At 42.6% G+C, this 12,404-nt stretch overlaps 1 protein-coding gene across 1 annotated transcript in view; it reads right to left on the reverse strand.

Moving 5' to 3' along the window:
• enah (ENAH actin regulator) overlaps nt 1-12,404 on the reverse strand; it is a 118,209-nt gene that overhangs the window by 15,200 nt on the left and 90,605 nt on the right. The window contains 6 exon segments of the mRNA XM_050059004.1: nt 362-410; nt 1,191-1,324; nt 2,144-2,386; nt 4,521-4,579; nt 4,671-4,885; nt 4,887-5,412. Of these exon segments, the coding sequence (XP_049914961.1) occupies nt 362-410; nt 1,191-1,324; nt 2,144-2,386; nt 4,521-4,579; nt 4,671-4,885; nt 4,887-5,412 (1,226 nt within the window).

Below are 12,404 nucleotides of genomic sequence, written 5' to 3' on the forward strand. Positions count from 1 at the left end.
ATTAAATACATTTATGCATTACAAATAAAGGCTAACATAAACCTGCTGTTTTCTTGCAGTTCAGGTATTATAGACTTTATGCTATGTGAAAGTAGTAATTAAAGACTGGAATGTGTTACATGGCATCCACCCAAGGCACGCAGACCATCACACAGACAAAGCACTGAGTGATTGCTCATTTCACACAGGAATGCAGTGAATGTAGTCCACCATGTACAGCCCGGACACACTGAGGAAACCCTGAGTGTTATTATCACACAAAGGAGCAACTGTGAGATTCAGCAGTGAGCGGTAAGAAATGAAATTCTGGACCTAGATCAAACAAAATGTAGATATGACAGATATGACTAATAATACTTACTGATCTCTGGTCAGGTTCAGGTGACGAGCCCTTCTCTGCGATTCTTCTCCTGTAGGACATAAAGACCAGATACAGTGACTTCATGCTGAATAACAAGTTGCGTTTTTTGACATTAGTATCATCGACCACAGCTCAAACCATTTTTCAGTAAAGCCTTTAGTTCAGATCTACCTTAATTCCACAGTTTCTTTGACTGCTATAAAATACAGTTTGAATATGATTTTACTACAGATAAACTCAGAATAAATACTGTGATGATCCCTGTGTCATCTAGGGGTGTGTCTGCTGTGAGTGTCTCAGGCCTGTCTCTCCCAAGCTGCCTTGATTGCAACTCAGTGCACCTGGGCCCGGTGCACTGAAGCTGATAAAAGTTGTGGTCACCCATTCACTCACCCTCTGCTTCTTCCTACAGGCAACCACTCTGGTCTGGTTTGGTAATGTTTTAGTTTCTTTGCTTTGACACACTCTCCAACACTTACACATACACACTCTCCCACACCCATCATTTAATACTCACACATAGTACTGATATCACTGACATTCACACTCCATATGTTGTTCTTATTTAGTTATTTGCTAATTTGGTCTAATTTGGTTTGATTTGCTTCCCATAAAATATCTTTTCTTAACCGTTCATCATGGTGTGTCTCTCTTTTGTTATGGCCACTTGAACTGGGTCGTAACAAATACATTTAATAAAAAATAAGAACCACAGAATGTTTATTTGACATTCTGTAATAGGAAACAAGATCTTGAATTCATCAGAAACAGCATATGTGCCAAGACTGAGATATAATGGGGCTAACGATGACATGTGATGTGACTTTACCTCCTGGCCAACAGGGCGCTCATCTCCTCCATCAGCCCTCCTCCTCCGGGCAGAGGGCCGTTGCCCCTGGCTTCAGATTTGGCCCCTCCAGCCCCCAACATGGCTGCTGCTAGAGCTGCCCCTGCATCATCACTCTGAAGGGAAACAAGCAACAACACTTATTAAACACAAATGTAACAAGTTCTTTACAATCAGAGTGATGTATTAACCCGACTTTGAGAGCTGTAAAAAACTAAAACACGGTTGGTCTTTTTTAATGTTGATTCTATATCAGAAAATCCAAAAATACTGAAACATGCTAAATGTTTTCCATCCAATTCCTAGCTGAGTTCTATGTTTTGTCATGTTATACACACAGGCAGACATGCAGTGTTTTGCATGAAGGCTGTCAGCGTTACATATAAACCTCCTCTGAGGCTGAGATGAGATGTGACAGATGGTGACTGTGTGTGTGTGTCTGATTGTGTGTGCATGAGTGCCTCAGTGACAGTGATTCTGTGTGATTATGTATGAAAATAATGTGCGAGGGCTGTGTGTGTATCAACAGTGTTTCTGTCAAGTCAGAGTTGCACTGAAAACAAAGGACACAAAGACTGACAGAGAAACAGCATTCTGTGTGTGCAATTTGTCACTTACTTTTACACGCAATCTTCATTTTCGTATTTGCTATATTTTATATTTTATTTTATGTATGTCCTTCCATCTTATCGTACATCATACGTCACTGTCTTATCTTATCTTGCTTTATCTGATTTACTCTTTATTACTACTTGTGCTGTTATTACTCAGCTGACCCGTTCCCTTGTCCAATACATGTCATTGTACTATTGTCCCTGATTCTGAAACCTGAAACACGTGCAGCTATCACTTTAATATCTATGTACTGTCACTTGCATGGTACAGATGTGGCTTGTCAAGCCCTCCATTGATCACACAACCAATCAAGCGCTCACCCTTGGCACTTTGCGCAGCTTGGCTCCAGCGAGGGCAGCGGCCAGGCCTGAGGTGGGACGGTCCTCGGCAGGAGAGAACAGTCCGGCGGGAAGGGGAGGCGCCGGGGGAGGGAGGGGGGCTCCGGGAGGAGGGGGCGGACCTGGTGGANGAGAGAGGGTGGGGGATGGGCGGAGACACAGGAATAAAAAAATTAAGTTTAAACTGTCAGTTTTAAGGAAAGCGTTGCTACTCATTGTACATCTCTGCTGAGGGAAATGCTTTTAGACTGGATTAATCCATGACTGTGAAACTAGCTCACTTACTTTGCATATATGTACAGAATTTACTTCAGCATATTCTGATTTGCCTTTTAGAAAATAATGCATCTTTCATATTTCTCTGTCTACACCTGTCAAATACACATTTACCAAACCTGTAATGTTCTACTGTATTATTGCAGTACTAGATAAACCGGTCAAAATACATTACACAGTGTTTCAGCCTTCATAAGTCTTTACATCAACAGGGTACACCAGTGTCATTCAATTTGTAGTGCAGTAACGGTGGATGTAATTTTCTAATGAACATGGAATACACACATCAGGTATGACAGCATGCCACATTATAACATAGCGAAGTTTATTTAATGAACATGCACTGTTAGTGAGAAGTAGTGTCAGGGTTTAGAGTGAGTACTAGGGTTGGGCAACATGACAAATTGGTACATTGAAATAGTGACAATGAATGTCAATATAGTGATTGCCCAACTCGATTTGGAAGATATACATTCCAATAAATGGAGCCGAGACAAAGCGATCAACACTGAGCATGAAATCAATGAAACACACTGTTTGGAGCAATGACACATACACATACACACACACACACACACACACACGCGTGTACACACACTCATAAGGACACATAATGACCAAAAGAAACACAGGAACTATGGCAGCAGTCGCATGTAGGTCAATACCGTCTGCCCAAATAAGAGAGAATTCATAGATTGCTTAAAAGATGATACATTCATAATCTGATACATGTGAACTGAGTTTTATCCATTTTAAACAAAATGGCCAGATGTTTATTTAGTAATTATAAGAATTAATAATAATTATTTTGCTCCCAGTTCTCATCACTGACTGCAGTTGGATCTATGATGAAATGTGAACACGCTGAGTGGTGATCAATATTAAACCAGCAGTCCAGTCCCTTCAAGCCAATCAGTTTGATGATGTCTGAGGTCAAAGGTCATTAGAACAGCCCCCGAGGCTAATAAGAGAAATGCCAAGGGTCACTGGAGCATTGGTGTTTTTACATATAAATGCTGCTTGTCTGATTATTCATTTCAAGACAAATTTAAAGTTTTATCTCAATTCTTATCACATAAATATTCATGAAATTAATTATAATGAATTCTAAAAGAAAGCTATTACAGTGAATATTAGGATTGGGCAATGTATCAATAATATATCGATATTGTGATATTTATCGTCTTAGATTTTGGTTATTGTAATATTTTAAGTGTTGTTTTTTCCTGGTTTTAAAGGCAGCATTACAGTAAAGTCATATATATGCACACTGCTGATGAGTATTTATCAAAAATCTCAATGTAAAAATTTTGTGAAAGCACCAACAGTCAATCCTACCATATGGTCACATTATCAGCACTGAGGTACCTGTTTAAAAACATTGTGAAATTGGATTTTCTCCATATTGCCCAGCCATTTTGAATATTTAATTTGGTAGATGAAACCAATAAGCACAAGAAGATTTGCTCAAGTTTAGTGTCAGTGGCAAGCTTGATGTTCTCCTTCCTGTGACGAGTCATAGGACAGCCAGTGATCTACTGGTGTCTCATTAAGAGAGAGCATCCTGTTGTGACTTGATACAATAAGTTAGACTGTATTTAGTTAGACTGCACATTGACTGAAGGAAATGCAAAGTCAAATGAGGGAAAACCAAATGGCAAAAATCATAAAATCAACACAGAGGTGATAAAAATTCAGAACTATGACTGAGAAATGAACTGACAAAAGAAAAACACATTAACCAGGAGATGACAAAGGCTGTGGTTTTATGCAGACTTCAGGCAGTGATCTGTATCCATGAAGTAATAATAGATCACTATCATACAGACAGACATGCCATGCTGAAAAACCACACATACTTCATATCCAATGAACAGTCAGCCAGACACATGGACATACATGCAGTTTATGAGTCTGACAGAGAAATTAGACAGGCCTGAGCAACAGTAACTTCTACACCAGGAGATCCCACAACAGTCACCACAGCAGCTGTTTGAATGTCAGAAACTACAGCCAGGGTTGTGGAGGAGGAGTCAGAACCGGCACTTTCCCCTCTGATATCAGCCTGTATTACGGGGCTCACTTTGTGCTGTGGCCAGCTCTGTGGCACGGTAACAGATCCAACCGTGTTCAGTAGCCCCCCTGTTAGTGTGTGAGTCACATAGCAGTGAGAGACAGAGAGGGGAGAGAGGTAGTGAGAGAGAGAGACAAGAGTCTGGACTGGAAGCCTTACCCTGGGACTGACAGGAGAAGCCCCCCTGAGGAAGGTGGGTCTCTGGGCCTGTAGCTGTGTCCGGCTCCCCCGGCCCCGACAGGCCCAGGCCCACGGGGAGGGAGAGGTGCTCAGCAGAGGCAGAGGTGGCGGCGGCTGCGGCAGCAGGGGGTGCTGTGGAGGGAGAGGGCACACCAGGAGCCTGGGATGAGGAGGGGGGAGACGAGACGAAGGNGGGTGGGGCAAGCGATGCCGATAGGGGTGTGGCTGTGCGGGATGGTCACAGGAGAAGGTGCGGGGAACATGGGCGGGCCGTTAGGGGCCGGTGAGGGGGGCTTCTGGGTGAGAGGAGAAGGTGCTGCGATCGGGATGAGCGGCCGTGGACCTGCAGCCTTCCCCGGGGGGCTGCTTATCATGACAGGGGGCGAGGGGGGCAAGGGAGTGAAGTTGCAAGCTGACCAAACGACAGACTTTGGTGGAGGAGGCGGGGCTGGGGCAGGGGCTGGAGCAGGAGGCGGGGCTTGGGGGAACGCTTGCTGTCGCCTCGGAACCGTGGCGTAGTGAGGCAGGACTGGGTGGAAGGCAGAACCGAGCGAGGTGGCGAATCTGGAGGCCGAATGCCTTAGAGGTGGGGTTGGTGGAGTTGTGGAGGAGGGCGATGGCGTCCCAGGTGCTGGGTAAGTGGGCGTGGATGGGGATACGGGTGTAGAGGACGTCCTGCTGTACTCCTGAGGCGTGGGAGTGTACAGGGTGCTTTCGAAAGCTAAATGTACGCCACGCGAATGGAGAAACCAATCAAAGACAAGACAGGACAGAAGGGAAGGAGTGACGGAAGGAAGGAAGGAAGGAAGGAAGGAAGGAAGGAAAGAAGGTAGGAAGGAAGCAGCCGTCATGCATACAGGAGGGAAAGACAGCAGGTCAGGAGAGAGAGAAGGAAGGAGGGAGGGAGGAAAAAAGAGAAGGGGGCAGATGAAGCAGGAAAAACCAGCACAGAGCTATACCAAAGTTTTATTCCAGGTTGTGTGTATTGTCTCGGGTTGAGGTGATGCTACTGTGTTAGTGGACAGGTGTTAGCACTGTGGACAGAGCCAGAGACACAAAGCCTGTTCGCAGGAGAAGAGGGGAAACTGAGGAGCAAGAGTTTACCATGTAGCACACAACCATAAAATAGTGACCAAGTAGATGCAACTTATCACCAATGACTTCAAGCCTGTCCAGTCAGCACTAAGACACTAAGTCACATACAGATTTGAACAAATGTACCCAAAGGCCCAACACGCACCACTTCATATGACACTCATCAAAATCAAATAAGCCAAAGACAAGTGGAACAGAATAACTCTGGAACCAATATCACATCCAACAATCAAAACAAATACTGCAAGTAAATTCAGTGGAGCATGTACATGTCTACCTGGTCTATGTGTTACCTATGTCTATGTGTGTGTTCTCATGCTCACATGTACATTATCATACAGAATGTGTAAAGCTGGTTTGTGGCAGAATACTGTTGAAAACTGTGACATCAACTGTAATTACGAGGACTATGAATTCATAAACAGAAGTCTTTCAACCAATTAGATTGTTGTCGGTACCTTGACAGCTTGCAACTAGCAGCTCATCTTTGACCTTTGTAGGCTCTACTTTTACATTGTCAGTTTTGATTGTGACCGCAGAGGTGGTCTTATTTGCAATGAGAATAAGAATAGAGTTCCAAAAGACTGGGGGACACTCCAAAACACACTAAAAACATGAATTTGATGTTAATGAAACACATTAACTTCTAGTTTAGACTACAGAACTGTTCTGGTGAAATCTGCATCCTTCTGAGTAAAGTCATCAGCTTTTCAATCTCCCATTAGTTCCTCATTATTCCAGGGCAAGCTGATGCAAATTCATTTAAACAAACTACTTTTTTTTCCTCTCCATTTTTAGCCATGCTATTGCAGCAGCACAACTCTAGAGACGGCAATGTGGGTCTTTCTGTCAGTCTATCACATTGGTCCAGACTCAAATCACTTAACATCTACTTTATGGATTGCCATGATATTCTGAGAGGAGGAATCCCATAAAATTAGGTGATCCCCGTCTCTCGTGTCATCATCAGGTCAGAATTAAAATGTGTTCAATTCCTAGAGTTATGACCCAAAACTACAGACGGTCCCATTAGCCTCTGCTATACTTTGCATTTAGTGCAAATGGGAGAAGTTTGATCAGAGGGCTTCAGTTTATTCACTTTAACCCATTTACCCTTTGCCAAGAAATCCCTTTTTTGGCAGAAAGCCCCCCTAGGCAAACTTTTCTCAACAGCATGTTTGGTGCTAATTAGCAAATGTTAGCATATTACAACTCTCAACTCTTGTTAATCTGGCAAGCATTATCACTGCTTAATTTCAGCATGTTAGCATACTGACATTAGCATTTAGCTCGCAGCATTGCTGTGCCTGAGTACAAAAAGAACCACCGGCATGCCTACAGACTCCTAGTGCTATTTTAGAAATGCCGCCATATTTTTTAAGTGAGGATGATGTTCTAGGCGCTGTGAACCCTTTTCTCTTATTCATACTGTTACTTTGTGTAATGTCACTCTTTTAGCAATCTCAGTTAAAAGAAAGAGATCGCTCCTGTTCAAAAGAAGTCCTCCAACCCATACGATCACATAATTAGTTTGTTCTCATCCTCTAATGTGACCCACAGGAGTGCTTCATAAATGAATGCTACTACTGGTGGCAAACGACAGAACAGCTTGTATATGAAGGTTCAGGGTCGCAGTTTTAAACACGTAGGTAACCTGAAACAATTGTAGTTGCACCAAAACTTGTTAGGCTTAGACAAAAATTTGTGGTTCGGGTTTAAATAAGTACATTCTCACTAACATAACATAACATGAAATATGTCACATGACAAACTACATTACTGGTTTAAATAACTCAACATTGACGTTTGGTTTCACACAGGACACAAATACCTGTCTCCTGGGTGAAAGTCCTGTGTCTGGTTGACCCATCCGTCTACCTCAACTTTGTCACCCTTTATCCTACATCACCTGACTTCCTGCTTTGCTCCTGTGATAGCTACTGGGGCCACTAGAGGTAGATGCCTAACAATAAATGTAGGTTGTAATAAGCTGCTTATAAAAACAACCTATGGGACAGTCTTGTCTTTCCCTGTGAAGTGAATGTCCTCTTTGCTTTATCTTTTTCTGTGCATTTCCAGTACAGTGAGTAGTGTTGGGCTATATTTTATTACATTTTATTATGTGCCATTCACTTTTATAATCACACTACACCCATCTCTTTACTTTACAGGTCTTAATGGTATTTAATAACTTACTGTATACTTTTATATGGAGTTTATATGGAATGAGTGGGAGGACTTACTGTCACATACCATTTAAATGTGGTGATTCTGCCTTAAATCCCTCCTCTGTTTCACTATGTGTCTATCCCAGCTGAACCAAGCTCTCTCCAACTAATTACCTTGATTGTGTTTGTTTATGTGATCCTCTAGCGCTTAGCGTAGCCTTGACGGTGTTATATGGAGCTGCCATATGTTTTCTGTGTGTGTGTGTGGATGGTGTAAAGTTGTTAATCCACTATTCACCTTCTGCTCTACTTCCTCTTACGAGTGATGTCATTCTACACTTTCCTGCAGTGCTTATTCTTGTTATTGGAATGAAATTTGTTGTTTAGGGTTGATATGTGTTACTTTTTGCATTGGAGAGTAAGCCATAACACTGGCATAATATTCATGTTTCTGTCTCATACTTTATGTTCTGAGGGTTTTTTTAATGGGCTGGTGGAAGTCGCAGACATATGTCCATTCCACTCATGTTCCCTTACCTGACACATTTACTCACAGACATGGTTCAAATTTACACATACAGATGCATGCATAATCAGACATGACACACACCTTCTCTCTCACATACACACCACAACACTGACCTGACTGTTGGGTCAGACACACACACACACACACACACACACACACACACACACACACACACACACAGCAGGACCAGGAGTGGAATTCACGTGAACACCTAACCAGCAGTCACAAGACAGATAACCTGATGGATTCGTGAGACTGCCTGGCTCTTTTCCAACTCCTCCTCCTGTGTGACTTCTGTTCCTCCCAGCTGAGCGGTCTGACAGCTCATGCTGCATTTACCATTTATCCTCTCTAACTGGAGTCAATGCTCATCCCGACTTCCACTCCACTACACACACAAGTTCTCTCTTACATCTCTTTTTCATTAAACCTGAATTACTCTTTGCGCTTTACTTCTTCCTCTGGCCAACTTTAACCTCTTCACACCACTACACTATACTATACTATCACCTTCATTGTCTCTCTGATCGTCTTCTTCTTTCACTAAACTTTGACCTTTTCCACATTTTGTCATCATTCCACCACCCCCTCTTCTTTCATTCTCCCCCTCTGTCTCTCTGTAGCTCTGGGCGGGTCATGTGACTCAGAGGCCCCAGCTTTGCTCTGCCATTCCACAACAACCAACACACGATCAGAACACACTGATTACACGCAGCGCTGGCCACGTGCATACAGGAATATTAAGCGCACATGCACACACATGAGAGGACAACAAAGCCATACCGCAGCCAAGCTCCTCTGCAGCAAACCAACTTCAGTGACAACTTCAACATAAAAAAGCAGTAACAGCAGAAGAAGCAGTAGATCCACCAGACCACCTTAAAAAAAATCAGTTTTCAAAAATCTAACCAAGCCAATTAATTGCTGCGAAACACTTAAACAATGGTGATATTTGAAATACACACTCCTGTGCAGGTGTGTGTGTGTAACACAAGAGATGCAAGACATTATTTATCATGATGATGGGCCCAAACCACACACACAGTCACTGAGTAAGGCAGATGACGCCTTCACATTTCGAATTTCACTGTTTTTGTCACTGAGTGAGAAACATGTGTCCAGCATGTCACTTGTTTCCTCTCAGTAACAGTGAACATATTCAGTATGTGTAGCCATACTCCACAGTGTTTCTAATTAAACAATGCTAAGTAGTTATTTCAGCCAACCGAAGCACCAAATAAGAACGATTCAACGGGACCATTAGGAAAAAGCGAACAACTATACAAGAAATTGCAAAAACTACATAATAAAGAGCCCAGAATAATGAAAGTGAGAGTGGTTGTAACAATTCAGCTACTCTATGGTAGTGATTACATGACAATCATTCAAGGACAATTTGTCTGTTAACAGTTCAGTCAGTGTTTCCCACAGAATTAGATCCTATTTGTGTGGGGTGAGGGGTTGGGGGAACAGGTAGCCTCTGTAGCAATTCAAACTCGGCATTCTACCAGCATAAACCCCAGCACTGGATCAGCAAACTTTCTTTTGCTGCTGTAAAGGGCGTAGCCACTGTGACATCACTCACTGGTTTGTGGAATCCCATCTTGACATCTCGAGTTTGGCATTTTGGCCATCGTCATCTTGGACTATTTGACCCAGAAGTGACCATATTTAGATGAGAAGCTGGCGCTGTGGAGGAGCGAGGGGTGGATCTGACTGAGAAGCCAAGGACAGTATCGCCAGACAGCCTGTCACTGTAAGTGGCCCGCCCTTAAATGTGCGTAACTTAAACCCTTAATAAAATGAAATCGGGTAAGTTACAAAAAATGAACCCCCCATACAGCTGTCATGAAAAGGGAAAATAGCTATAAAGAGCAAAATTGTTTTTTGTACCAGTCTATTAACATGTTTATTTCTGCTGTAAAGTTGGGCATTACAATATTGCGGTCCATGGGTATTGACTGGCTTCGCAGGCCAGCCTCAAGTGGCCAATAAAGGAACTGCAGTTTTTGGCACTTCCACGTTCGCTTCATTTTTCAGCCCCGGAGGGGGCCACTTGGTTAGATGGTTAGGTTTGCACTGGCTGAATTCGAGTTGCTCCAGGGGCTAACTGAAGGTCTGTCTCTCCTCCTTGCAAAATTGTCTCCTGGTGGTGGGGAGTGAGACGGAGTGACCATGGGATTTGCTAAGGTTAGCTAGCTAATTCTTGTCTCATTTATGGTCTGATAAGCAGAGAGAGACAACTTAGCAAGGAGGGGCTGAGTGAATCAATACAATGTACACAGCTCTAACATGAAATAGGCTTTTACCTATTATAAATATATATATATATATATATATATATAAAAAAGAAAACCAATAAGTATCGATCAATGTTGATGTTGCGGGGAACGCCACAAAAAAAAAAAAAAATGTATGGGAAACACTGCACTGATGAAAAAAAAAAAAAATGTATGGGAAACACTGCACTGATGCACTGGACTCCTTGACTCTTACAAAGATACACACAGTTATCCTGTAAGAAAGAAACAGCGCTATTAAGTGTTAAATGTTAAATCACAAGCTCACATCAAACCCAACACACACACGCACGTTCAAACAGTACGTGTGTGTATGTGTGATCCAGTTTGTTCTGTGTGTGTTATTGTGTATGACAAGTGAAATAACTCCTCCCTCTTATCCTGGGGCATATTCACACACACACACACACACACACATATCCCTGGGGGTCTCACCAGCATTCTCCCTGATGATGTATTTTTAGCCTCTGAGTAACGCTGCTGAACTGTGTCTGCCTGCCTGTGTGTGTGTGTGTGTGTGTGTGTGTGTGTTTATGCATGCGTATGTTAATAGGCCGAGCATGGCACTGAAGCGTGCCACACAACGCTGCCTTCCCTACTGACCCAGTGGTTTAAAGTAGCAAATTTCCCTTCCTATCACAAGACCAAACCCTGTTCCATTAAAGCTCCACTTTATAATCACTGTGTTCCACCTGTGGCTCCACCTTGTTCCTGCTGCTGGATTTAAGTCTAACTACACTGGACTGAAAATATTTTTAAGCTTTTTAATCTCTCAGCTTCAGCTATACTAAGTCCACTGGGAGATAATTATCAAAGTTAATAAACTGCGTATTTCCAGGAAGGATTTGCAGAGATCATAATTTCCAATGCCAAGGTGTATAAACCCACCATTACATCTTCATTGTTTGAAGTGTTTGAAGTGTCCGAAGTTATGTGTGTGACTGGTGTAAGGACTGGAGGCGATGTTTCAAAAATAATTCACTCACCCCTGAACGCACGTGCAAAGGCTATTCACCCCCCAATGCCCCAGTGCTTTAGCAATCTGTTCATAGCGCCTGTCCAGCCTATGGGCAGATGAGCAGAGTGTGGGCCATACTGTAGCACTAATAGAGGAAGCTAACAAAGCTAGCACTGACTGGTAAATGTGAAACAGATGGAGAGCTGCTCTCCACTCAGAAGGTATTCACTTCCCAAGACCTACGTCTAGAGGATTTTAGGACTGTCTCTTTATTGGAAGCATGTTCATCTACAGCTTTAAAGTTTCACTAGTCCATGTGAAATGAAACCAGCTTCATTAGCTACGCTAGGTAATGGACAAGGATTAAATTAAAACAAAGGACTGCTAAGAAATTGGCATCACAACATTTATATCATGTTTAAGTTTACCTTGCTGTGTCCCAAATCCACAATACACACATAATACATCTAAATAGGTTTTAAGTATGTTCACAGTCCAAAGTGGAGGAGACAGTATCAAAAATACAAAAATTATAACCCAATCGTCAGGGAAAAAAAAATGTTTCCACTGGATGTTTCTGCAAACAACAGATACATTACACTTGTATGGTTTTTTTTGTAGCAGGTACATTAAAACTTCAGGTTTCTCAATGACACTGCGGTG

This window comes from Epinephelus moara, chromosome 12 (genome assembly GCF_006386435.1).
Source record: "Epinephelus moara isolate mb chromosome 12, YSFRI_EMoa_1.0, whole genome shotgun sequence".
NCBI classification, from domain to species: Eukaryota; Metazoa; Chordata; class Actinopteri; order Perciformes; family Serranidae; genus Epinephelus; species Epinephelus moara.